Source organism: Alligator mississippiensis, chromosome 3 (genome assembly GCF_030867095.1).
Source record: "Alligator mississippiensis isolate rAllMis1 chromosome 3, rAllMis1, whole genome shotgun sequence".
NCBI classification, from domain to species: domain Eukaryota; kingdom Metazoa; phylum Chordata; order Crocodylia; family Alligatoridae; genus Alligator; species Alligator mississippiensis.
The window spans coordinates 64,435,278-64,462,632 of record NC_081826.1 but is presented as its reverse complement, the minus strand read 5'-3'; the positions used below and the strand labels follow the sequence as shown (position 1 = coordinate 64,462,632).

Genomic DNA, 27,355 nt, shown 5'->3' with positions numbered 1-27,355 from the left:
CTCAACCCATGGATCACAACCCAAAAATGAGTCATAAGAATATATGAAAGGGTCACAAACAAACTTTAAAAATGGATTCTCCTTTAAAGGAGATAAACATGGGGAACTGTGACTTTTCCCTTGCCTGCTGTCAGAGTTTCAGTCTGCAAGGGGCTGCTTGGGGCTCTGCATGCCCCACACACCCACCCCTATCCCCTTGCTGCACATACTATGGGACTGGGACCTGGGGGTAAAGAGCAGAGGGTCGGGAGTGAGAGGCAATGGGTCGAGACTAGGCATCAGTGTTTACAAATGGATCCTGATACAAAAAAGGTTGAGAACCACTGCACTAGGAGGCATATGCCTTTAACCTTGATAAACATAATTTTGATTATTTGGATGCACTAAATAAGCTGATACTCTTCCTATAAAATGGCCTTTTGAAAACTTTTGTTGAAAGATGACTTAGAGTCTAGGCTTTTACCATGTGTTAATTTTCAGTCTAAACTTTTTTATAACATCAACTAAAGTATGTGTTAAAATATTAACTGAAGTCTGTGTTTAATATATTACCTAAAGCAGTGACTCTCAACATTTTTTTTACCAAGACCCATTTGTAAATGCTAATGGCCAGTCCCAAGCTAGTAAATAGTTTAAGTAGAAAACAACCCCTGGCCCTGCCAGTGCCCCTCACTCCCAACCCACAACTCTAGCAGTGGAGGTAGCAGCTGGGCCATGGTGTCAGGGCAGAGCCACGGCCCAGGGCACAAGCAGCAGGCAGTGAGAGGAGGTGAGGGCAGCGTGCCCTTCCCCTCCCCCCCTTTACTCCTCACACTTTTGGCACCATGGCTGGAACTCTGCCAGCCTACAAAAGGAAAGCCCTATTTTTCTGTGATGGTCATGACCCATTCAAATATTTTTCCACTCACTTTTGGGTCATAACACACAGGTTGAGAAATGCTGACCTAAAGTATGTATTTAACATAATAGGATTAAAGTATGTGTCCCTTTATATATAATAGAAACTATAGCCATACCATGTCCCTGGAGGACTTTTCTGTAACATTAGAGATATATTTTAGGGCCTGTCATAACTCCCTCTGGGTATGTCTACACGTTCATTAATGATATGTAATGACAGGTACTAACTTAATGTGCCTTAATTGGCACTACTGCGCATTAGCACAAACAAAGTCTTTTTGTGACGTTAATACACAATAAACTAAATCTACTGCACATTAAGCACAGGTTTTGCCCACTGCATTAATGTGCAATAGAATTAGTCTACTGCACTCAAAGTGTCTCATGTAGACGTACCCTCTTGGGAGCAAACCTGAATTCTAATATCTACTTTTAAAATCCCTTTTTTATTCAATGTCAAAAAGCTTCAGAGATAAGAAGCATGTTGCTTTATAAATAAACTGGGAATTATATTTTAAGGTTGGTATCTTAGCCCTTTTCATTTAAATGATATTTTGCCATTGACTTCAACAAGGCTAAGATTTCACCCTATATTATTTTTATTACTGCAAATTTATTACTGCTTTTATATATTACTGCTATTACAGCTATTATTGCCAATGTTATAACTATAATTATTATATAGTCATATTTAGGATTGATCACCATTATTTTTAACACAGCATTTATCAATTTTCTCACAAAAGCTTCCCAAAGACCTTGTTCTCTTTCTTGAAGTCTATCCTAGAACCTCCCTCTGCCCCCACATACACACTTTGTTTCCTTTGCATTGCTTGCAGTTAGTCTTTCCATAGACCCGTTGCATTTAACTCAATCTACATAAAAACTGAAACAAAAAAAGCAGAAGCCAAATTTTCTGTTCAAAATGAAAATGCATCTACTAATATAAGTATTTATAGCAAGAATACCATTTTCCTTCTTTCTCTCTCTCTCATGTTTAAGAAAATTGGCTCTGAAATATCATCCTGACAAGAATCCTGACAATCCAGATGCAGCAGATAAATTTAAAGAAATCAACAGTGCTCATGCCATTCTGACTGACCTGTCCAAGAGAAACATCTATGATAAGTATGGATCATTAGGGCTGTATGTGGCAGAACAATTTGGTGAAGAAAATGTTAACACATACTTCATGCTTTCAAGCTGGTGGGCAAAGGTGAGTGATAAAAGAAATGCCATATTTTCTATTTAAGAGTTTACTGAGGAAGCTATGAAATCACTCAGCCTCCTAACTTATTTTAGCCCGGATCCTAAAACTTGTTCCATTTAGGTGGTTCTTTGAACATACCTGGAGGCAGCTGTGTCCTTGAGCAGGGGTTCCCTCTTCCGGCTCAATAAGAACAGGGTCTTAAATCCTAGAAGCTCCATTAAATGTCACGAATGTTTAGATACTGCCAAAGGCAGAATTAAGCTCTCCTTCAAAAAGTGCTAGTCAAGATTTTTCCTTTGTTCCTTTAGTTTACTAAATACTTAAATACGGTGCATGTTTTGTGACACTTTGAGACATTAATTATATTTGAAACTGGAGCATCAGGTTAATTTTGACTTTCTTTTCAATAATGACTAAATAAAAATGACTCATTTCTCAAAAATGAGAGTCCTACTTGTGTGACAACCAGCTAATAAGTTATTACAGTACAAATTTAGCTGTGTACTTTGCTATATATAGCACACAGCATACGTAAGCAATAATAAAACATAACACAGTGTGTGATTATGGTGTCATATATATGCACACCTTCAGTATACTGTGAGGGGGCAGGAGAGAGGAAGTAGAAGAATAGGTGAGAATTGCAGAGAGGAGGAAGAAAGCAGGAAAAGAAAAGAATGATACATCAAAAATTGGCAAATTGATCGAGGAAAAGCATATTTTGAATGTTCTGATGACATAAAAGCTCTGCTAGTTTGGCATATTATATAATTGTAACCCTGTGATGTTTTTGTGTGTAAATATATCATAAATCCCCATGTTTCAAATCAGAGTGTCAGCAAGTGTAACAAGCCAGCAGCAGCACAAATATGGAAAATCCCACACTTTGGTTTCTATTCACCTTGCTATTTCCATCAACAAAATCTTAGGGGAACAAAGATTCCAGTGGTATAAATGGAAAATTATCTTCATTGTGTGGCTCAAAAACACTGTGATGGAAGGGAATATGAAAGATCTGATTTTAGAACACGAGAACATAAAAATTGCCATCCTGGATCAGACCAGTGGTCTAATTCATCCAATATCTTTTCTCCAAGAGCCTGTACTTGGCTGGTTTCAAGAGTACAGAAAGGCATAATTCATACAGCAGGGATAGAAACTACTAAAAGACAAATTAATTAATCAGGCTTTCAAAACTAGACATCTGAAAGTCTGAATTTGTGCTGATAAAGGAGGATAAGCTTGGGCAAAATCTCCATCTTCAGTGCCTTCATTTAAATTTTGCACCTGCCCCCTATTTAAATCCAGTTTAGGCAACTCATAGGTTCCTGCTGATGATGACCCTTGTTGCACTCTGGACTTCTTTTGCTGTTAGTTGCTTCTATTGCTGGATGAGCCTTCTTTCTCTTTGCTCTCAGCTTACACTGTCCTCAGCCTCCTTGCACCAGTGCTGAGTTCATGGAGAGTGAAGAGGCACCAACAAACTCTTTAGCAGAAGCTTGTGTTGGACTGTATAAATACAAATAGATAATGAATGTGGACAGGAGAGTAAGAGCAGAGACAACAGCTGTCATCTTGATTCACAAGCTGAGAAATGGGAGAGAAATCTGTGTTCTGTTTTTATAGGATTGTGTTCTGGAGATTCGCACAGATGTATAATGGGACTGAGGTCCCATTAAAATAAGTTACTACACTCAATGTTTTTAAAACTCCTGTGAAAAACATAGGAAAATTCCAAAATGTTTTAATACGGCCATTCCAAGATTGTTACAAGCTGGGCTCTCTTTCACTGCCTAAGAAAAATTTGCCTATTTCCAGAGTATAAACACTGCAGGTCACCAAAGGCTCTTTTCCCGTTTCCCTATCCATACTGCTCTTCCACTTCTTATATGCAGATACTGGGGCTGGTAAAATATGAGTTTCCTTCAGAGCTTTATACAGCAGCCATCATTTGACTGTCTGGGTGTGTGTACACAAGATATTTTACTGAGCAGCAGACTAATCTACTGCACAGTAAAGTGTCACCAATAACCGTGCTAATAAAATACTGTGCAGTAAACTAATCTACTGAGCAGTTAGCTAGTACCTGTAAATATAGATACTAAACTAACTGTGCAGCTGATACTGTGCCAGAGGCCCAGCCCTGGCACTGCTCAGCTCCCAGCTCTGGGAGCCAAATCAGCACAAGGACTGGGTCACTCTCTGCCAACACCCTGTCCCAGCACTGTAGGGCTCCTGGCTTCCCACAGGAGCAGGGAGCTGAGTAATGCCAGGACTGGGGAGCTACCGATGGGGCAGCTAGCAGCAACCCCCCAGCTGGGTGGGGAATCCCCAGTCAACTGAGGGGTAGCTGAAAGCCGTCCCACTGGTGGGGCAGCTAGCAGCAAGGGATTCTCCGCCCAGCTGAGGGGTCTTTGCTAGCTGCCCCATGGGTGGATTGAGGCAAGGGACTGGGTGGATTTCGGCAAGGGAATTTTTCCCAGTCCTGTGCCTCGATCACCTGATCAGGGCACAGGGCTGGGAAAGAGCTGCAGGGGAAGGGCAGGTCCCAGCCAGCTCCAGATCTCTGTGCATCACGGAGCCTAGAGCTGGCTCAGAACTGCCTCAGACCCAGACAGGTCCTGACCAGCCCCATGCTGTGCAGGGAAGCCCTGCTGGGCACAGGGCTTGTTCCCATATGCATGGGGCAGGATAGCTCTGCAGCAGCAGCTTTCTCCCAGCCCAGTGCACATCAGGACCCCTCCCAAGTGTGTATGTGGCCAGGAGACAGCTGCTGCTACAGCCAGCAAAGCTCTCCTGCCTGCCCCCAGGGTAGCACCCAGAGAGAGCCTGGATCTCCCCCTGGCTGCTACAGGACAGAGCAAGGTAGGAGCAACCCTGTACCAACCAGGCTGCTCCCATTGGGTGGATCCAGATTAGTGCAGACGTGCAGACCCATTTGTGGTGCTGCACACTGCATACACTGCAGCTGCAAGCGTTTCCCATGCTGCTATTTTGTAGCGTTGGGGGGGATGGGGGGGGTTGTGTTTCATGACTGGGAAATCCCAGTGTCAAAAAACCCATGCCTTAAAAAAGCAGGACAGTGCACATGGCAGCAGCATACAGCACCAGAAACTAAAGCCAGGCTGGCCAGAGCCAAACTCCAGCTTCCAGCCAGTCTCTGTGCTGCTGGACTGCCAGAGCTGCAGCCCCCAGAGGCCCTTAGAGTCCCAGGTAAGTCTGCTGGGGCCAGCTTACCTGGGGCAATGTGATGCATGCCAGAGCACTTGTACCTGGGCATTTCCCAGGGACAAGGTACATTTTGTGCCACTGCTGTTTGTCCCTGAGGAAATACATGTTTCTGCTTGTGTGGGCACGCCCATTGGGAGCAAATCTGCTCCCAAGAGGGAGCACATGCAGATATGCTCCTGGGTAGGTTTACTGTGCAGTATTTTTACTGCACAGTAAACCTACCTTGAATTACTAGCATGTGTAGACACATCTGAGGCCTAGTCTACAATACAGGGTTTTACCAGCAGAATTCAAGTTCTGCCTATGGACTCTTAAATATATCTATACTTAAAGTATTTTTACAGGAACAGAACCCAATTTTGCCTTCCTGTTTCCACATCAGAGGATTTGCTAATGTAGCTGCTGTAGTAGGGGTTTGATTTTTTCATATACTTTGTCCAGCAAAACTTTGTAGCATAGATCCAGTCCATGCCGTGATACTAGAGTTATATCAACCCCAGCTATGGCTATAATTGCTTCTGCTAGGGGGGCAGTGATTACCAATTTCTACTTCATTAAAAGCCACACCCCTTCATAAAATGGTTGCACCACCATCACAAAAACTGCATGTAGAGCAGGGCAAGGTAACTCCTGATTTACCAAATGCACCCCCAAAAGTGATATTTTAAATATTGGAAACTTCATTCAAATCCAATTTGTGATGTTGCTGGATGATGCATTTAAGGATATTTGTAGCTTGCTTACTCTGCTGTGGTTGTTTCCCCCCATTACCGCACAAATTATATAAGCAGACTAGTACCTCTGTCCAAATGTTTCGGGATTTATTGAAATGTCTAGTAAATGTTTAGCAGGCAAGTTTTCCATAAAAGAAGGAATAACATTTTTAATGAACTGCAACTAAGTGTGACTCTGTCCCATCTTTTGAAAACATCTAGTTCACTTTGTACGTATTTGCAGCATTACCATTGGCCTTGATCCTGTAACACACTCATGTGGTTAACTTTAAGCATGTGAATAGTCCCATTGACTTAGTGCCACGGACAGAAATGGGCTGCATCCAGACAAGCATGGCTGTGCAGCGCCATATACCGTATGTTCAGTTGTTCTCCATGCTGCAAGGGAGCAGTACGAGGGGAAGGGGGTTTGACCCCTGGATATCCCACAGGAAAAAAAGCAGAGCAGCATGTGTGGGAGCAGTGTGCACTTCTGGAAACCAGAGCTGGGCTGCCTGGAACTGTGCTCCAGCTGCCAGCCAGGCTCTGTGCAACAGAATTGCTACGGCTGTAGCCCTGGGAGCCCCCCTGCCAGGACCCCAAGTAAAGCAGGTTACCCCATCCCACCTGGGGTAACCTACCGAGTGCCACAGGGCATGTGGCATAGGCATTCTCCAGGGATAACTAGTGGCAACCTAAGGTGCACCACTGCTAGTTGCCCCTGGGGAGCCAAATGTCTCCCAGCTGTAACTCAAAACAATTTCTGCCAAGTGATCTGAGTTACAACATTACCCCAGACCAAACAGAAGTTTATCGTTGGTTCCAGGAAAAGGGGAATCTGGTTGTCAGCTGCAGCCTGCAGCCATGTTCCCATAGCAATGGCGAAGCTCTCTTGCTAGTCCTGGCTGTTTTCAGAATGGGAGGGGGGAAAGGCAGTAGAGAGAGCTACATTTTAAAACATTTATCTGGTACCTTATGAAATGAGGGATCAGATTTTCACCCAATCAGCCATTTTTGAAGCTATCTGCAGCTATGCACTTCACAGATTTCATAGATTTCGTAGACATTAGGGCTGGAAGGGACCTCGGAAGATCACTGAGTCCAGCCCCCTGCCCAAGGGGCAGGAAGTCAGCAGGGGTCATAGGATCCCAGCAAGATAAGCATTCAAATTTCTCTTGAAGGCATTCAATGTAGGTGCGTGAACCACCTCCGGTGGTAGGCTATTCCAGACCTTAGGGGCTCGGACAGTAAAGAAATTCTTCCTTATGTCTAGCCTGAAACAGTCTTGCTGGAGTTTATAACTGTTCGACCTTGTCATCCTTTGGGGTGCTCTTGTGAAGAATCATTCCCCCAGATCCTGGTGAGCACCCCTGGTAAACTTATAGGTGGCCATCAGATTGCCCCTGAGCCTGCGCTTTTCCATGCTAAAGAGCCCCATAGCTCTCAGCCTGTCATCATAGGATCTGCTTTCCTGATCTCTAATCATGCGCGTGGCTCTTCTCTGGACTCTCTCAAGCTTCTCCACATCCTTTTTGAATTGTGGAGCCCAAAACTGAACACAATATTCCAGCTGCAGTCTCACCAAGGCTGAGTACAATGGGAGAACGATGTCCCTGGATTTATTTGAGAAGCATCTATGGATGCAAGCCAGCGTTTTGCTCGCTTTACTAGCCTCAGCATCACATGGAAGGCTCATGTTCATCTTGTGGTCAATCATGACCCCCAAGTCCTTTTCATATATAGTGCTAGTCAGCATAGCACTGCCGAGCCTATAAGGATGCTGCAGGTTTTTCCTCCCAAGGTGGAGAACCTTGCATTTTTTGGTGTTCAACACCATCAGGTTCTCATCCACCCATTTCCTGAGCCTGTCAAGGTCAGCCTGGATCGCCCTTCTGTCCTCAGGTGTGGATGCTTTACCCCAGAGTTTGGTATCATCGGCAAACTTAGCCAGTCCACTTCTGACTCCAATGTCCACATCATTAATGAAGATGTTGAACAATACAGGTCCAAGGACAGAGCCTTGGGGGACCCCTTGTGTTTGGTCACAGCTATAACCTGCTTTCTCTGTGGCCAGATCAGGGGAAAATTGTCACTTCTGTCTGCACCCATAAACCGGTATATGTGATTGGAAACCAGTTCAGATCTGGAATCCAGCAGAAGTTCAGTGCACACAAACCACTTTGAAAATGGCCCAAACCAATTTAAGATAAACCTAGATGGATATAATATCAGACTTAATTGATTTAAGTTCAATGGGTTTATTGAACTTCTGTCCCAGATCCTCTCCAGATTCAAGTTTACAGTCCTTCAGCATCCCAGGATGCTTTGCACCACCCCTTCAAACTGCCCCTCACAGGCCCAAGCTGTCTGCTCCAACCTGCCAGGGAGGCATGCTCTAGCACCCTGCAGCTTCTGGCCTGGGCCACTGCAGGCAGGTGGCTACATTTCTGGAATCAAAAGTGAATCTCTGTTCACTTGTTTGTCAGTTCAATATATGCAGGTTAGACTAACCTGTGAAGATTGAATTGATTCAGCCTCCAGCTTTTTGATTGTCTGTACTTAGCCCAGATGGGCAGGGCAAGATTAACCCTTTAGTGGGCCCTAAGCAAGCAAACTGGTGGGCCCTGGGCTGGTTGAGACCCCCCTCTCCACTCTGGCACTGACACCTGTGGGGAGCAGGGCTTGAAGACCTAGGAAGCAGCCACCACAGTGGCAAGGCCAGCAGAGGGGAGGGGAAGGGAAGGGAGGCAGATGGGTTCATTCGTCCTGCCCCTGCATCACTCCATGTTGGGTGTGTTGACACATGATGTTTTACCATGCATTAGACAAATCTAATACACAGTAAAATATCACCATCTACACATGCACAGTAATTACTGCACCTGTAGATACAGGTACTAGAAAAACAGTACATTAACTAATGCACCACACTGCATGTGTAGGTGCTGACTAGGAGCAAATTGCTCCCAGTCAGCCCAAGCAACAGGGAGCCACACTGCTGCCTGGCTAAACCCAGATCTCTGCAAGGGAGGAGAGAGCTGTCCCAGTTTGACTTGTAGCTCCATCCCAGGTTGGGGGAGATCGGGCTGGCCCCTGGCACCAGGGATAGGAGGAAGCTGTCCCAGCTGGGCAGGCAGCTCTTTTCCAGCTGGGGGGAGATAAGGCTGGCCAAGACAGCTCCCCCTGCCCTCTGGAGCTTCGAGCTAAGCACTTATGCCCCGTGCCAGCCTGGGGCTGGGCTCTGGGGAAGTCTGGAACTTCCCCTGGCTGCTGCAGGAGGGCAGAGCAGGGCAGCAACAACCCTGGACTGGGCTTCTCTTGTCAGGCTCAGTTTCCTCCCAACATGGCCGCACATGAAGATGTGCACCTGGGAGCACTTTCATGAGCCTGAATTTTCTGTGTAAAAAATGCAGGTACATTAATTACACCTGGTGCACCTGCTGTTAATTTGATATGTACATTATTAAGGAAGAGGCAAGGATTTCTTAGGGTGCTATCTTTTCTTGGACTAACTATGTAGGTGGGGTAAAGTTAGATGCTTTCAAATCTAAATCATTCTTCATTATGTCCTGCCTAACTCTATCCCAACTACATAGTTGGTTCAATAAAAGATATCACCCTAAGAAATCCTTGCCTCACACAATTTCTGGACCACCACAGCTACAACACCACCCTTACAGTACCATTATTAAGCCATGCATTTTATTCCAAATGATTAATTTGTCAGTGAAAACACTCTGCTTAGGTTGAACTGCATTTGTTAAATCATTTATACAGGGCTCTATTTGAGTTTAAGGGTCAGAATTAAATTTACTGTAAAAAGCAAGCCTGAAGGCAATAGAATTGCATCAACTTTGCACCACAGATTTATTCCACATTTGAGGCTGGATTTTTTTCTCTGTTACATCCATGTTTTAACTTAATTGAAATCACCCTTGATTTACAACAAGATGTGTGAGAGTGGACTCAGATGTTCTATTTTTGTCACACTAGCCATTGGCCTCTTCACTTTGTCTTTTCCTCTTAATTTGTTCTTATCAATATTCTATCAGTACAGATGTATCTGCAAAGAGATCTACTTTTATGAGTTATTTGGAAGGTGGGTCTGGTTTTGTACTTCCAAAATTTTCTAAAGTGCTTAGGGCCAATAACTGAAAACAGATTTTCAAGAGCTCAGGATTGGGTGGGTGAGGTATTTGTGTTGAATTGATCTGAAAAACTCACCTTATGTGTCACAAAGGAAGCTGGTAGTTGATGAGAGCCCTAATAAATCTGGCCCTTATGAAGGCATTTGAATGGTAGTTGAACTCTTTTTGGAAATGTGGCTCTAGCTGCAACTGTGGAGAACTTGGAAATCTAGCTGTGAGTTCTTTGGAAAATCTGATTACATGTGTTGTATGTCCGTAACACACTGTCATCAGCTACAGAAAGTCCATGTGCTCATGGGGATTTTCCCTACCTTTTGTTTAATCCAGGGCCTATTTGCAGTTTGTGGCCTCTTGACCGGCTGCTACTTTTGCTGCTGTCTGTTCTGCTGTTTCAACTGCTGCTGTGGGAAGTGTAAACCCAAAGCACCAGAAGGTGAAGATAATGAATTCTGTGTGTCTCCTGAGGATTTGGAAGAGCAAATTAAGACAGACATGGAAAGAGGTATTTATTGTTGAAAGAATATATACAGCAAACACAGATAATATATTTTTTAATGTGGGGAAATAAGTTTGTTGCCATAATTTGGGGCAGCCCTATTGACTTCAATGGAGATATGCTGTTTTACACTATCTATAAACCTGCCATGTGACCACTAGGTCAAAAGCAAAGCATATTGTTCATATAAATGAATGTTTCCCTGGAGGTTTTATTAGCTTGGTTAGACATATGGATATTAAAGAGCTCAAGATATTTCAAAAGAGAGATTTGCCTGGCTGTCAATAGCCAGCATGTCCCCATACTCCAGCAATGTGCCATACCTGACCTGTCTTCTACTTGAGGGCTATCCAAATGTTAGTAGACCTGTTAAACCAACTTTTATTCATGTAAAACAGTCTTGTTGAATTTGCTGAGTCCATTCACTCAAGTGAGGGCTGCAAGAGAGTGTCTAGTACTCTTGGGCTCTATTGTGGCTAAGAGAAAGTGCAAGGTGATTATTAGTGTTGCTGTTGTTGAAATATTAATAACAACCACCTGGCATTTTCTTTTACTTACAACAGAGCCCATGAATATTGAATACTCTCTTGCAACTCTCACTTGAATGAATAGGCTAAAATAATAATAGTAATAATTTGGAAGTACAGATATAAGTGTTTTATACTTTGATCAAATACTTGCCTTCCTGTTCAGAGGTAACTCAGAATTTTGCCTTTCTTCTGTTAGAGCAGAAATAGGTGTAAAACTTTTAGAAGAAGGGCACTGGCACAGGCTAAAATGAAAATGTTCTGAAACTCATGCCTCGAGTAAGAGAGCACAGCATTAATATGAGACCTTACATTTACTATAAATAAGAATATGTTGCTCTGTGAGTGAGGACCTACAGCAGCCAGATAAACCTTTCTCACATCCTGCTGGACTTAAGTGAGATAGTTTTGAATAATTCTAGCCACCTGCTTGGCACTCAGACTGATGCCTGGTATTATTATGCACATTTCCCTTTCAATCAAATATTTACCAATCTGCTAGGTTTAAAAATTACTCCAAAACAGATTAAGATTTTGTTAGTACTGTGTGAACAAGATCTCAAGTGCTTAGGAAGGGCCAGAAATAAGCTAAAACATTTTCTAGATCATTTATCTTTCTTTTTATTTTTATCATATTTTTCCACAAGCTCAGAACCACCTTTTTTTTATAAAAATAAGAAACAAAAGCAAGATCTTCAGGAGATTAAATAACAAGTGCATCTTCTCTTCATCTGCACATAAAATAGCAGCTGCGTGTCCATTTAAGGAAAACAAGTAATAACAGATGCAGCTGCATACACAACCAGTTTTAGGGGTGCTGGCTGAAAAGATATGGTGGAACAATATCAGTCTTAGTTCTGAAACCAGTCTTCGCTTTTAAACTGGGCATTTCAAACTGAAATGCCCTATATATTCAAGTTCAAACTCATCTGCAATTCCATAATTCCCTTTGTTTAAATTAGGACAATGTACCACCAAATCATTCAGGATGAGAATTACAGTGAATCCTACAGCAAACTTCATTTTGAAAGAGAAATTCACAATATGAGCTAAATGCTTTGTATGTCTTCTGCCCACATGCTAACTAGTCAATAATTTCTTTGTTGCTCACTGTTCTTAGCATACATTATTGTTACTTTGTTACCAAGGTCAAAATGTCAATCCTTAAACTAAGGTCAGAGTTCAATCAAATCATTTTCCCTACTGTTTTATATACAACAAAAAATCATCACTACTATAAAAGGCTCAGTATGAAAAAAAAAATGTTTCCTGCTTTATCTAATGACCTTAGTCTCTGACTATTATGAATGTTATTTGCTAGATTCTCATAAATGAGCCCTCTAGCAGTTAGCTGCTGGCAAAAACTCTATGAGAATCAGAATTTCTGTGGTGGGAGAATTCTATTTTTTTTACGTTTGGTTTCATTCTGAATTGGAGCAAGGTATCAGTTGCCCTACATATTCTCTTAATTCAATTGTTTTAGTTTCAATTGTGACTATGGTATTTTTATAACATAAATACATTTCCTAATAAAAGGTTATCCTGAAAAAAAACAAAGCAAAACAAAAAAAATTACATGTTCCATTCCCAAAATGTCTGCATGAAATGAAATTTCATTGAAATCAGCATATTCCCATGGAATGCTGCCATTTAGACAAACCAACATTTTCTAATGAAATAACCTGCTCTTAGAAAATGTTTGACCAGCTTTAGGGCTGAGCTATGTTGAAACTTTGGTTGTGTGGGACTGATATTGCTATCTTCATTTCAGTAGGTAGTTGAAGAGTTATTTATGTATGAATACAGTTTCTCTTATTATGAGAAAAAGACTGCTTTCTTTTCACAAATATAGGTTTTTAAAACTAGGAACCAATCCTACTTCCATTGAAATGAATGGCCATTTCATTATTGACTTCAGTGGTAGACTTCAATAATAATAACTATAAATCCAGCCTAGTTTCTAATTTAAGAGTCCCCATCAAGCATGAAATGCAAAGGTTATTCTTGTTTATTGGAACCATGCTCTTTCAAATGCAACAGAAGAGAGGGTACTAATGATTTCTGTCCAACAGAGATCTATCCTCTTCCTTTAGGGCCAACAGGCAATAATTTCACTTGTGCAAGTAGTTTCATTGAAGTCACTGGGCTAGATTCCATTCCCATTAAAGTCATTATGTACCTCTCACTGGCTTTCATCGTGGGTTCAATGATCATCCTGTGTTCAATGATCACAGCATCAGGACTCAAACAAAGCTCCCATTATATAAGGTTGTGGTAACCCCAACTCTTATCTATAGCTGTGAAGCTTCAGTGACCTACAGGGACCACCTAAAAAGCCTGGAACACTTTTACCAGCACTACCTCCAGAAGATCCTTGGCATAAAGTGAGAGGATCATTGCAAAAATGCCCGTGTTGTTGCTGATGCTAACACCTCCAGTATGGAAGCGCTGATTATTCAACATCAGCTGCTGTGGACAGGACATTATATGTGCATCCCTGATGTACACTTACCAAAACAACTGCTATACTCCCAACTCAGCCGAGGATAAAGGACATGTGGAGCCCAGAGGAAATGCTTCAAGGACACTCTCAAGGTGAACATTAAGAAGTGTGGCAATAACATCAAAATTAGGAAAAACTAGCCTGGGATTGGCCTACGTGGCAATACTTCGTGTGAGAAGATATTTCTTACTTCGTAAAAAACAGTCTAGCCTTGGAGGCATTAAAATGACAGAAACAGAAGGAAACAAGATTAAGAAATCCATGGTTGGACCCTCCCTTTAACCATCACCTGTGGCATTTACCACAGAATCTGTGGCTCTAGGATTGGCCTTCTTAGCCATAAACGGATTCATGCACAAGCCTCTACTTGGGAGTGATCATCCTTGACTGTAAGGGATCATCACTGCTGCCATCCTCTCACAGGCTTTAATGGTGCTGGAGGAGGCACTGTTTGAGTTTAGACTGCTCAAATGAATAAACTGTTGGGCCTTTGCTGAAGTTCTCAAACTGTATCGGGTGTGTCTTTCCTATTTGGTTACCATCAGCATCATTAGGGCAAAATGAAAGATTTTCAAAAAATGTTCATTTTACAGAAAATGGAATTAGGAAATGAAAGAAAAAATTAGAATGCCATAAAATACTTTCCAGACTCAGAAGCAATAAGTATTTAGCACTTCATTGTCTCCTCCACGCTCCATATGATACCAACGTAGGCGAAGAGTGAGCAAGAGCTATCTATAGAAAACAATTTCAACTGTGAATTCTGCAGCACCTCCATTGAAAAGGGCTATATTTGTTTGAATTGATTATGCCCTGGGTCCCCCCCACTCCCTGATGAAACCCTTATTAAATCCAAGAAGTATACAGGTAGCAAAGTACTTGCTTAGAGCTGCCAGTCAAGAGAACCTTTTTGAAGGTTAGTCTGAAGCAGTGTAATATAGTCCAATGGATCCTTTTCTCTTGCAGCCTACCTGGACATACCATGAAAACTAATTGAGCCTTGAAGCGCACTGTTTTCCTGGCTGCAATGAGCTTCCCTAAAATTAACAACTTACCAACAAAGAGCATAAAATCCATAAAATATTTAGAATTTTAAAAATTGGTCTGAACTCCCAGACTAATCAAAAACAGAGTCATATTTTAAAAAGCAGTTGTTCATAAATTTTAACAAGCTATAAAAGTAAGAAGCAATGTGAAAAGCAGTGTCTGTTGTTGACCTTGTGTCTAAATATGGAATTTTTCATGCAGAGAAGCTGCTTAGTCTAATCACTTTTGCTGTCCCCTTTGCAGAATCCAACTAGTTCCCCCACCTCTGCAGTGATACCATATGGCATGTTAGATTCTGGCTGTTGGTCAAGTTTCTCCTATATAGCCTATCCATTTTCTGCCCATGATTCATACCATTGCCAGTTCTGCAAAAGTGATGGGAATGTCTGAATGCCTTTTTTCATGCACGACAAGGTTCCTTGGGTGAATTTGATATCTTTTATTAGACCAACCCAAATGGTTGGAGAATAGTTATTAAGCAAGCTTTCGGGTTCAAAAACCCTTCGTCAGGCTAAGGAAGCTGCAGCAGTTGGTGTGTGCTCTTCCTGGATGGGATGAAAAGTAAACAAGCCAGGGGCTGCGCTGGGCTGGGCTGGGGAGTCAGTTGCCAGGCAGATTGTAATGTATCAAAAATCCAATGATCCTTTTTTCATGCACCATCTTTTAGGAAAAAAGGAATGATTTTTATATAACTACTATAAAGGGCATGTGCTAATATCAAGACTGAAGTAGGCCAATCTTTTCGTGCAGTATCATATAAAGATCCGTCTGAAGTTAGGCAAAAGGTGGAGCAGCATGGCACCTTATAGATTACTTCATTCAGAAAGTAATGAGTTTTCCTAGACTACAGCCTGCTTCATCAGATGCTGTGAATGGACTTGCAGAAAGCTGGGGTACTAAAAAGAAAAGATTAAGATTATTCACCCTTTAAAAGCCAAGTACTGAGACTTGCACCCACCTTGAGGAGCTGGGCTGAAAAGATGCCCTAGAAAAGGAGAGAGACATTATAACACTCCACATTTTAGAACCTTAACATAACACTAGCTGTCTGTGGGCAGACTCCAGTCAACTGAAGGACTTATCATTTCCCCCAGAACAACCACTCTCTCCAACAAAATGCTTGACTCATTTTTATTGATGTGTTGGGAAAACAAAAACATGAATCTGATAAATGAGAGTATACAAAGCTTTAAGAATTAACATAGCCATATGAATCTCTGCCAGCCCCAAAGTGTTCTGAATGATTTCTCAAAGTCTTCTGATAAATGTCTTACACAGGATTTCAAAAGGCTACTTAGCATTTTTATAGACCCTATTGGCCTTCAGAAACTATATGATTTGTTTTCTCCTGAATATATCACTACTTACATTTTTTTCCCATTTTAACACTCATCCCTTCTTTCTCTATCATTATCTTTATATTCTCTAAATCAAAGGGCCCAGTCTTACTAACTTGCTATGATGAGTTAAAATAAGTTTAATGAGTAACCAGTACACCCAAAAGTCTTTGCAGTATCAAGAACTTAGATTATATATGTAAGGGGCATGGATTCTGATCTTTGAATCTGTAAAGCATCCATCAAGTAAGTGTTCAATATAATAATAACAACAACAATATGTTTGCATGGCTATGGTTATGTTTCAAGATAGTTTACGAGGTAATGATATGGGGTAAGTGTACAAAGTTGGCATCATATGTACACTTCATATTAATATTAAGCATAGAATTCTTTGGGTACATGCTGGGCATGTCTACATGAGGTGCTTAATACTCAGAGACTAATTCTACTGCACATTAGCACGGCTGGCAAAAATCATGCTAATGTTCTAATGCAGAGTAGATTTAGTCTAATACACATTAATGTCACAAAAAGCATTCATCTGCGGTAATGCACAGTAGTGCCAATTACGGCTCGTTAAGTTAGTACCTGTTATTACAGGTACTAAACTTAATGTGCCATAATTATGGTGCATTAATGAACATGTAGATGCACCCGCTCTGATTTAGAATACAATCTTGTATTTTTTCTTCATCCATGAATCTGGGATTAGGCCCTAAAGAGTCTGTAGGTGAAACAATGTAATTCTGTTGAAAAAAGTATCTTGACTTTTGTATCAAATCAAAAATGTTTAGAGGAATATTTTTTTCTGGTTGATTTAGATGGAGAAACTCCAATTATACTCCAGCCGACAAATGCAAATGAGAAAACTCAGCTAATTGGGGACAGCCACCGCAGCTATCACACAGACTCATAAACTGGGAGCGAACACAGTCTGACTGCAGTTTCCAGATGAGCTGTCTAAGAAGGAATGTCCTAGAAAAGATTCAGAAAAGAACATTGAAAAGCAATGTATTTTCCCCCCATATTTGTATTTGATGTTAAGATAAACTGAAAGTAATTTCCTGCGGGTACATACTTTCTCTACAGCCTATATAAGTTCTATCCTCTGTGCTCTTCTCTGAGATGCTTACTCTGCTATATTGATAAGCAGAGTGGCCTGAAACATGTTAATATCTTCCAGGATGAAGTATCCCTTCAATAAACCATATTTTATTTAATATTGCACCTCTCTCCCACTCCTCTCAACTGGGATTCCCTCCCTTTATCTAAACCAGACTTTTTCCCTGTGTCTGTCTTGGAGTCCTCTTCAGGAAGCGCCAGCTCTGTTGCTGCCTGCCAATGGAATGTTAGTTTGCCATATGTGTTTGCTGCATCTATAATGCTGCTGTTTCCTTTGAGAGAGCCACAGAAATGTTTTCATCAACGAAAGAGGAAGGGTCTGTCTCTGCCAAACAGGAAGTGTTATGTGATTGCCATCTGAAGAGCACCGTTTTAGGCTTGACACCATCAACTCCCCTTTTACCTGTGGCTGACCCACCTCATGTCAAAGTTCTATTTTCTGTTTGGAAACCCTGGGATGTCACTTCCCTGGCTCTTCTGACTACCTACCTTCCACTGCCCTAGCTCCACTGGGATGTTCTAGAAAATACCTTAGACAGTCAACCACCTGTTTGCTTGCTCACTTCTCCATGGAACTGGCTGTCTGTTGCTTCTTTCTCCACTGTTCTTCTAAGATCTCAATACGATCCATTCCCCCCTGCTCACTCCAGGGCTGAGGAACAGTTGTGAATTGACTGGAAAGAGAGAAAAGACAGCCATCCATTCAGAAAAGGCAGTGAGTAGCTCTCTAACACAGGAAGACAAATCAAGATAGGGCTGGCTTCTCTTAATAATCCTGATCTGATCCAGCACCCAGTCTCCTGTATCCTCCTCCCTCACACAGGCCTTTAATCCACATATTCTTCTGTATAGGTAAAGTGTGATGGGGGTCAGGGTACAGTGTGTATTAGTGAGAAATATCCTTTGCACTTAAGCTTCCATTTTAAGCAAAAATGTAGTCTTCAGTTGTGATGCACTGTTTCACAAAATTCTTGCAGTGTTAATTCTTGTGACTGAAGTCTAGGAATGCCAGAGAGATATTGTCAGAGAGAAGAAAATATTGTATGCTATTAACATAAAGTATACATATTTAGGTCCTGATTCTACTTTTTTTACAGTGGAATAAATCAAATGTATTTCTGCTGAAGCTAGTGGAGTTATGCCTGGATAAAACTGGGATAGGTTAGAGGAGAATCACTCCCCTAACTTGAAAAAGCTAAAGCAATTTTTCAGAAATCTTGAACTTAGTCTTTCATTGATCTGACACATTAGTTTTATCCTTCCATAATCTATAGTCTCTTTTTGGAAAATGTTACATCAATCATTGTCAGTTCTGTACATTTACTACTTTTGTTCCTCTATTCCCAATTCGGTACAAGGAAGGATGTAATACCTTACTAAATTATAGAGATCTATATAGCTTGTGAAAGTGTAAATTATTTCTTTTTTAAAAATTGGATTCTGTAGCTATGAAACATTTTTTCCCTCTCATTGTCACCTTTCACATGATATGCCATTCAGCTATAGCTAAATATATAGCTAGAAATCCGTATATGTTTTATAGCTTTAGCTGTAACTCTAGAGTCACTAAACATTACTTTGCAAAGCCCCATTTAAAGGTCCTATGACACTTAAAAACCTGATAATACTTTTTAGTGGTATATATGGCCACTATATAGCTATGCAGACATTATGGACCTGATGCTGCTCTCATTGTAATCAAGGGCAAAAATGCTCATTTACTTCAACAGCAATATTGACCCTTAAGCCATTTGCACCTACCTGTAAATATGCAGCACATAATTACTTCCCTTGCTCTGAGGGACCAATTTCTGTTGTATGGTATACACTTTCAGCTGCACTTGATTTCAGTGGAAGACAAATGTGCATATACCTTTGGAAAGAATGCAATCCATAGTCACTTTATGTCTTCATATCCAACAGTACACACATACATGGATAATCAGGTCTTACGTATATATAAAGCTCCAGAGTTTATTCATGTGCACTAATTACACATGTAGATGTGCCCACGATACCCTCTTCCACATCCTGGTCCTGATCCTATGGGATCCTATTACCAGGAGATCAGGCCTAAACCTGAGGTCTGTCATAGGCCCTGAAAGGGATTTAGCCACCCAGGGTGAATCTACACGTGCAATTAAGGTGGAGCAATAAACTCCAGTTATATAATTTATTAGTTTATTCCAGCCTAAACTAGCCCTGGATGTATAGACACAAGACATTTACTGCAGAGCTAATTAGTCTACTGCACAGTAAACATCTTGTATAGATACTCCTGTTCCTGTTACAGGATTCAAGGCACCCCTCAGAAAATGCCAGCTCTTAGTTCATACTCATTTTTGACTACAGAAAAATAATATAGCAATTCTTCTATTGGAAAGAACTCAAAAAGACCACAACAGGTCAGAATGTTTTTTAACACTATGGATTCCTGTTTGAAATCTCTGGGTTTATCTTGTGAATCATGTTTGTCACCTAATCATGTGGCTCCCTGCAACTCCCTTGAAAGGATCTCAAAGTACTTCAGGGTGCCACAACACCCTGGTTGAGAATCACCTGATTTCAATACTTTTGCCAGTCTCAGCCCAAGCATCTGACTCAAAACCCACTAAAATCAGTAAAAAAGTTTCCCATTGATGTCATGGGCTTCGACTAGGACCCTAAATCCTTTTGGTTTTACACAGTTTTTACTAAATGAGAGGGTAATAAATTGTGGGAAACTTTTTCTGACTTGAGTGCACAAATCAAAGGCAGTTACATAAAGCCTGACTTTCAGAGGCATTCTGCAACTCCAGCTCCCACTGAAGTCAATAAAAAATCATAGGGATTTGAAAACTTAGCCCTTAAATATGAATGGATTTCTCTCTTGCTCTTGTTTGCTTTTTTAGAAGATGTATTAAACGTGGAAACAATGATGACCACATGATTTGTTTCCATGTAAAATTCAGTTGCATTATTTACTGTTACTATGTATTTGAAATCTATCTACCTGTGTTGTCAAACACTCTGAATAATAAAAACTTCCAAAGTGAAAGAATTCTAGTGCTACCTTTACTTTTCTATACTAAGGAAAATGTTTGCTTGTAACACCCAGAGTACCCCTAACAGTTTCCAAGCTGACAGGTTCCAGAAGCATCTTGTTTTCCCAAAAAGAAAAGGTCTGCAATTGAAATGTTGGCCTGCAGCAAATGAACCCACTAAACACCAATTTGTTTCTTAAAGTACAACCAGAGGTAATGCCTGTGGTTTGCAGATGCCTCCTTTGTTCTATACAACAGGACATTACTTGCTTACATGGGGAAATTTACCAGCTTAATTATACTTGTCAACAACAGTGGCCACGCTACTAGCAAACATCCTCCACCCCCACCTGGGGTCCAGATGTTTCCAAATCCTTTAGCAGGCATCCTACTTGCAGACCCAAGCCAGAAAGCCTAGGGTTCAGATGCCCCCACGTTTCGCTTGCCCTCAGCCGCAGAAGCAAGCTAGGGAGAAGTCTCCCGTTTCCATAAAGTGGACATAAAACCAAGATCTTCCCACTGGAACAGCAAAATGAGAGGTTAACTATACATCACCTCCCCTGCGGGTACTACCCTGTGCCAGAAAAGGGATTATCCCCATCAACTAGGAAAACCGCCTAGTGGTCACTGTTTCCCCGGCCAGGTAAGGAAACATCTTAGAGCTCAAAGACATTAGGTGTGATTTGTTTTAGTCAAAGCAAGCAGCATTTGGCCCCAGCCTTGTTTAGAACAGCTCCAAGCAAAAGGAGAGCCCCCCCCCAAGTAAAACCCCGTGCTGGCCTGGCGGGTCTAGATCTGCCTGCAGAGATCACCGCCACCCTGTAGAGCTCGGTGTGAAGCCCTAAGTTCCTCTGGCTGTGTCTGCGGAGCCGAGATGCAGAAATTGATCTGATATGCCCTTCCCGGACAGCAAATTAAAGCAATATATTCAAAAGCATCCATTTGAGAGACTCCTACTTGTCATGTTTTGGCCCGATCCTTATACAGTCAGTCCGCGCCAAGCAGCTCTCATTTCGGAGCAACTGAGCCCTGAAAAACCGGGCTGCCCCCAGCAGGGGTAGGAGGATTTAAAAAAAAAAAAAAGCCTCCTTCGAGCCGGAATCGAACCAGCGACCTAAGGATGTCAGCACACATTTCCACTACAGTCCTCCGCTCTACCAGCTGAGCTATCGAAGGGACATAAAAAAGTTTTTTCCGGAGATGTATAAAGCCTCTCGCCGAGCTGGAGCCTGCTGGCTGCGAAGCAGTTGTCGTGCACGTGCGGGTACAGGCAGCCGGGGCCCGGCTCACACGCCGAGCTGGCACCAGCACGGGGCGGGGGTCCCGGAGCTTGGGCTGGTGGCCCGGCGGGGCTGGGAGGGCGGACAGGAGGAAGCACCTGCTGGAACCCTCCCAGCCCTCCCGCAGCTCAGCTGTATCACACACCGTGGCGGAACCAAGCTGTGTCCTGGGCCAGTGGCGCAATGGATAACGCGTCTGACTACGGATCAGAAGATTGTAGGTTCGACTCCTGCCTGGCTCGGAGTAGTTTTTTTTTCCCCCACCCCGAGGCTGATTTAAGTCCTTGCTTCAGCTCTTGTGGCCACGCTGTTCAGCTGCAGTCCGGTGCCTGTCCCCGGGCTGCCCGGAGGGGCCGGATCCAGCTTCTCCGTTATGCACAGACCGCCCCCGACCTGCCTGGGAGGAGTGATAATAAAACCGGGATAAGACACAGAGAAACCAAGGGCGAGATGGCCAAGAAAAGCTACAAAGGTTTGCTAATAAATTATAAACCCCGAGACACACGGGAACTCAAGGAACGACAATGCACTGCACAGGTTGTTGTTATTATTATTAGATTCATGGAGAAGTAGGGCTGGAGGGGGGGCCTCAAGAAGCCATCTAGTCCAACCCCTTATTATTTTCATCGCTACCACCACCTTATTATTAGCATTGTCCTCCTCATCACCACCTTCATAATTATTATCCTCGTTATTATCATTATTATTTTACAAATTACTTTGTAAAAAAGACCAAAAATAGTTGCTCGGCCCAGATCTACATCTATGACTGAGTGTTCGCTTGTGCCCTGACTTACCTCTTTGTTCTGGCCCATCAGCCTTAACTAAACAGAGCAATAATGAGATTCATAGATGTTAGGGTCGGAAGGGACCTCAATAGATCGAGTCGGACCCCCTGCATAAGCAGGAAAGAGTGCTGGGTCTAGATGACTCCAGCTAGAAATTGGTTCCCCGATAAATGAGTGTAAGTGGGAATAATTGAAATACAATGGTAGCAGGCCTTTACTGAATAGCCTGTAATGACTGAGTCATAACCTCGCATTGATTCACCCAGGAACCATGGAGCTCACCCAGGAACAGAGACAAGACCAGCATTTGAAAGAACACCCAGAGAAGTGTATTCCCAAGACAAGATAAAGCCCCTTTCATGAAAATCAAACATTACATTTAAGGAATATGAGAGCGTTTTATAATGTTATTGCTACAAAACTGGAACGTTTAGTTTCTCATGTCACTGTCTGATCTTTATCAGGAGATGCTATGAAAATCACTGCAAGCCCCTGTCAGAAAGGGAGTATGTAGGTCTAATCAGAAGGATTTTGCAAAACCTTCAGTACTTTAGGGTACATACAGTGTGTTTAATATTTATATACTATTGCTATAGCTGTTGTATAGCTGCTGGGCATATCTACATAGTCATTAATGTGCCATAATTACAGCCCATTACATTTAGTACCTGTAATAAGAGGTACTGACTTAATGCACCATATTCGGTGCTACTGCGCATTAGCACAGATGAACACTTTTTGTGTTTAATGTGCATTGGACTAAATCTACTGCGCATTAGCTCAGTTTTTTGCCAGCTGCACTATTGCACAGCAGAATTAGTCCAAAGCACATTAAGCATCTCAGGTAGACATGCCCATTGTATATATTATACTACAGTATACCATGAACGCCACATGCAGGGGGGAGGGCATGGCGACTGCCCAGAGGCAGGGGCGGGGGCATGGAGCTCCCACGGGTAGCTGCGGCGATGTTGGTGGTGGGGGTGGTGAGTGCCGACCAGCGGTTGGCAACCACCCACAGACACCACCTGCAGCCTCAGCAGCAGCCAGCGGCAATCGGGGACCACCCGCAGACACCACCAGTGGTGTTGGTGGCAAGTGGGGTGGGGTGGGGTGGGGTGGCAAGCAGCAACCGCCTGCAGGCACCGCCAGCAGCATTCACAGCACTTTTCGCAGGGGGTGCACCTCCAATCTCAGGGGGTGCATGTGCACCCACGTGCACCCCCTATTCATCGCCAATGCAGTATACTATATATAAACTATAATATACTGACATACCCTGTATATTTACATACGCTATCAATCTTATGTAAAGGTCATTTGCAATCAGTGAAGTGAGCATAATAAAAAAAAATGTTAAATGATTTTCAATGGCAAGATCTGGGAATACTCAGCATCTGAAATGTTGCATACTTCAGTAAAGCTTTCCATAAGACAGGGGCGGGCAATTATTTTGGGCAGAGGTCCACTTACTGAGTTTTAACAAGCCATCGAGGGTTGCGTGACAGGCAGCCAGGGACAGATAAATATTAATTTTCTACATTTTTGGGAGGCCCCATGGGCCAGATAGAATGGCCACATTTTGCCCACCCCTGCCCTAAGATCTGGTTCACAACAAACAAACTCTGTCCACCTTAGCATGTAGGAATGGGTATGCTAGTGATGCTCAGCCGGGAGGATGCAGCACCCTGGGGTGTCTCGAGATCCTTTTGAGGACACTGTGCAGGAGGCAAAGCATGGCTCACAACAGAACCTCAGGCTGCGTCCAGACAAGCGCAGCTGTTTGGTTCCCTGTGGACAACTAGCAGCGGGACACCTTGTGCTGCTGCTAGTTGTCCCCGGGGAATGCCTGTGCTCCATGCCCTCTGGTGCACCACAGTTCACCCGAAGTGGGGTCGGGGAGGCTGAGGCCCAGCAGCCCCAGCAGCTTGACCTCGGGGCCTGGGAGCTTCCCAGAGAAGCTGCAGCCATAATGCTCCTGCAGCTTGGGACCTGGCCACAGCCGGAGCATGGCTCTGGCCAGCCGGGCTCTGATTTTGGGCAGCACGTACTACCTCCCTGTGTGCCACCCTGCTTTTCTTCTGCATGGTTTTTTCTGACCCCTGGATCTCCAGGGGTTAAAACCAAAGCCCTGTGCAGCAAGATAGAAGCACAGGAAATGCCTGAATGTGCAGTGTGTGGCACAGCAGATGGGCCCATGGCGCCACATGATACCACATGTCCACGTTTGCAGCCTTAGAGATTTTAAAGAGGAAGCCCTGGTGTCAATTGCGTGCCGCCCTTTGGGGGTCTTCCTGGGTGCTTGGCAATGGAAAAATTGTTCTCGTATTGTTGTCAGCAGTCAAAAAACAAGTGAAAACGTAGAGCTGGCATTTTCTCTGGGGTGCCTCCAACCTGCCCAGGGGTGCCTGAGTCTGAGACGGGTGAGAACCACTGGCCTTGGCTCCAGACTGGAGCTTTTCTCACTGCCATTCTAGTCCAGTCAAGGAGCCTCCAGGGAGGCAAAAAGCTCTGTCAAGCCAGTGAATAACAGACTGGACTGCATAGGGTTACCATATATCCAGGTCCAAAATAAAGGACATCTGTGGGGGATGTAGAGGGTAGTGCCCTGCCTCTGCCCACTCCGTTGCCCCTCACTGACGAGGAGCCAGCCCCTAGCGGGTGGAGCAGGATTCCCTTTGCATCATAAACAATTTGGAAATATTTATGGGGGTGGAAAAGAAAGTCATGGGAAGAAAAGGAAGTAGCCGAGCCAGGCAGGAGTCGAACCTACAATCTTCTGATCCGTAGTCAGACGCGTTATCCATTGCGCCACTGGCCCTGGGTGTTACTATAGGCATAGAAGGAGTCAGCTATAGATGCTACCACGCTGAAACACCCCCAGTTTCCCTTGCGCATGTGCAGTCCGCTAGCTTTAGGTTCTTGAGGCTCTCCGGCAAAGTAACGAGCAGGTCCCTTCGATAGCTCAGCTGGTAGAGCGGAGGACTGTAGTGGGTCTTCCTGCTGATATCCTTAGGTCGCTGGTTCGATTCCGGCTCGAAGGAGACTTTTTTTTTTTCCCCCCCTCTCCCAAGGGTTGCGTTTTGAATTTCAAGTCACTCCGGCTCTGAATTCAACTGCGGAAAATCCCAGCCGTGGGCAGCGTCGGAGGTAATCGGATCTCTGCAGGGAAGGCCTTTCCCCAGCGCCTCTTGCTGCAGGCAGGAGGCGGGAAGGGAAGAGCCGGGGACCCAGGCGCGCGGGGCAGCCTGGCCTGGCGCAGCCGGAGCTGGGGGGTCCGCGCCGCGCCGCGCCGCGCCGCCCCGCCCCGCCCCGCAGCCCGGCGGGGAGCCCGTGCGCCTGGGCAGCCCCTGGCTCACCTCCGCGCTTCCTCTGCAGAGGGAGGGCCATATGTGTGTGTGTATATATATATATATATATATATATATATATGGTTCGTGATATATTATATATATATATATATACACACACACATACACATATATGGTTCGTGAAGAGCCGGAAGGGCTAGAGCAGCGTTTCTCAACCCGCGGACCCAAAAGTGGGTGGCAAGGCTATTTCAAAGGGGCTGGGGGTTGGGCATAAACAAGCCATGGGTCCAGGGCCAGGCCATGGATCTTTGCAAATGGGGTCCCAGTAGGAAAACGGCTGAGAACCATGGGGCAAGAGGGTTTGTTTTACTGTTAAGTCTTCTTCTTGGGGGTTGAGTAACCCAGGGCCTAGGGCTGGAGGCAGGGAGGGCCCTATCCCCATGTTGGGGGATTAGCTTACATGGCAGAGTGCCTGCTCAATACAGCTGAGGCTGGGGGATTCATGCCTGCGTTCCCCATGGTGCACCTTTCTTTTCTCCCACCTCCGTCACTATTTTCCCTCCAGGCGTGTGGAGTAGTGAGCTTTCTAACCTGTCATGTGCTACTAAAGAGCACCTCTAACCTAACACAGAGAAGAGAACGAGTTTCTTTTCCCGGTGGACCCTTGGCCAAGGTCTTTTCTTTCCTAGGCCAGGCCAAGGGGCCCAGGTACCATGTAATGAATAGGATTGTATAAATTAATGGAGAACCGGATGGAAAAAGGCCTGTGAGGCCTTGGTGTTGAAAAAGAGGCCCGACTACTAGAAATAGAGATCATATAATTAAGCAAATCAGCTGTACCAGGACACATTGGGTGAAACACACATTGCCCCTTGTCCTGCCTCTTGGCACTACAGGATAATGGGCAACATGTTTTCCTGAGCCTTGAGGGACCCAGTGCTGCATACACCAGCAATTCCTGTGTAGGATCAGGCCCCTCAAGCCCTGGAAATGCCTGACCAGCTTTTCCTGTTTAACACCTCTGAGATCTCTGGGGCACATCTCAGTAGGTGGGAAAAGCTGGGTTACCCGTGCTCGTCTTCCAGAAAGCAAATGGACATCTGCAGCAATAAAGCAGCACAAATTACTACCTTCTGTTGTGACTATGAATTTGGGCATTTGTGGCACAAATTCCCTATATTTGCTTTCATTTTGTGCCACCATAAAACTGTCTATAGCAGCACAAAGGCAACATCTGTTTCCACCCTATGAGTCAGGCAGGGATCCAACTGACAGTCCATAGTCAGACATTGCACCACAGGCCTCGCATGCACTCACTTTTCTGTGGCCCTCAGCCAGGCTATGGCCTAGTTCTTTTCTCTCAGGAATGATATTCATCCACAGCTGAATGAGGGCAGCAGAGAAAAATTAAAGGCATGAGGAGAGATGGGAAGCAGAGGCCTCCTTCCTAGGGTTTAGGGCTATGGCCTCTGCACTGTGCTGCTCACACTTTGGACAAAGCTGGGAGTAAAATACAGCACAGCAGTTAGGACAGACAGCGTTCTTGCCTGGCTGCAGTACAGCTAAGCTGTACCCTTGACCCACATGTTTCTGAGCTACCTGCTGGGGAGGGGGTGTCTCGAATTCCTGGGCCCCTGAGGCTGGGTTTGTCTTGCTCTGTCTTTTGAAAGCATTGTGCATATGCCAGCAGATGAGCTCTTGTGACACCTGCTGGCA

General features: G+C 43.7%; 1 protein-coding gene, 1 long non-coding RNA gene and 4 other non-coding genes across 9 annotated transcripts in view; 3 read left to right on the top strand and 3 right to left on the bottom strand.

The window, feature by feature from the left end:
• Positions 1-17,031, top strand: part of DNAJC5B (DnaJ heat shock protein family (Hsp40) member C5 beta) — an 81,348-nt gene extending 64,317 nt beyond the window's left edge. For all 3 annotated transcript variants that reach the window (XM_014606822.3, XM_059724035.1, XM_059724036.1), the window contains 3 exons: positions 1,903-2,116; positions 10,530-10,704; positions 16,937-17,031. In XM_014606822.3, coding sequence (XP_014462308.1) covers positions 1,903-2,116; positions 10,530-10,704; positions 16,937-17,031 — 484 coding nt within the window. The remainder of the gene's footprint in view (positions 1-1,902; positions 2,117-10,529; positions 10,705-16,936) is intronic.
• LOC109285955 (uncharacterized) lies at positions 15,893-22,117 on the bottom strand. Of its 2 annotated transcripts, none has more exons than XR_009460716.1 (4): positions 21,218-22,117; positions 18,999-19,110; positions 17,768-17,911; positions 15,893-17,090 (listed from the first exon to the last, which is right to left on the bottom strand). It is a non-coding gene; the product is annotated as an uncharacterized LOC109285955 (long non-coding RNA). The 2 variants fall into 2 exon arrangements; XR_002093861.2 differs by having other exon boundaries at positions 17,785-17,911; positions 21,218-22,108.
• TRNAY-GUA (transfer RNA tyrosine (anticodon GUA)) lies at positions 21,347-21,436 on the bottom strand. The gene is given in 2 exon segments: positions 21,347-21,382; positions 21,400-21,436. It is a non-coding gene; the product is annotated as a tRNA-Tyr (tRNA).
• Positions 21,710-21,782, top strand: TRNAR-ACG (transfer RNA arginine (anticodon ACG)). Its single transcript has one exon. It is a non-coding gene; the product is annotated as a tRNA-Arg (tRNA).
• Positions 22,118-25,076: 2,959 nt separating the features above from the next.
• On the bottom strand, positions 25,077-25,149 carry TRNAR-ACG (transfer RNA arginine (anticodon ACG)). The gene has a single exon. It is a non-coding gene; the product is annotated as a tRNA-Arg (tRNA).
• Positions 25,150-25,282: 133 nt separating this feature from the next.
• On the top strand, positions 25,283-25,372 carry TRNAY-GUA (transfer RNA tyrosine (anticodon GUA)). The gene is given in 2 exon segments: positions 25,283-25,319; positions 25,337-25,372. It is a non-coding gene; the product is annotated as a tRNA-Tyr (tRNA).
• Positions 25,373-27,355: the final 1,983 nt, after the last annotated feature.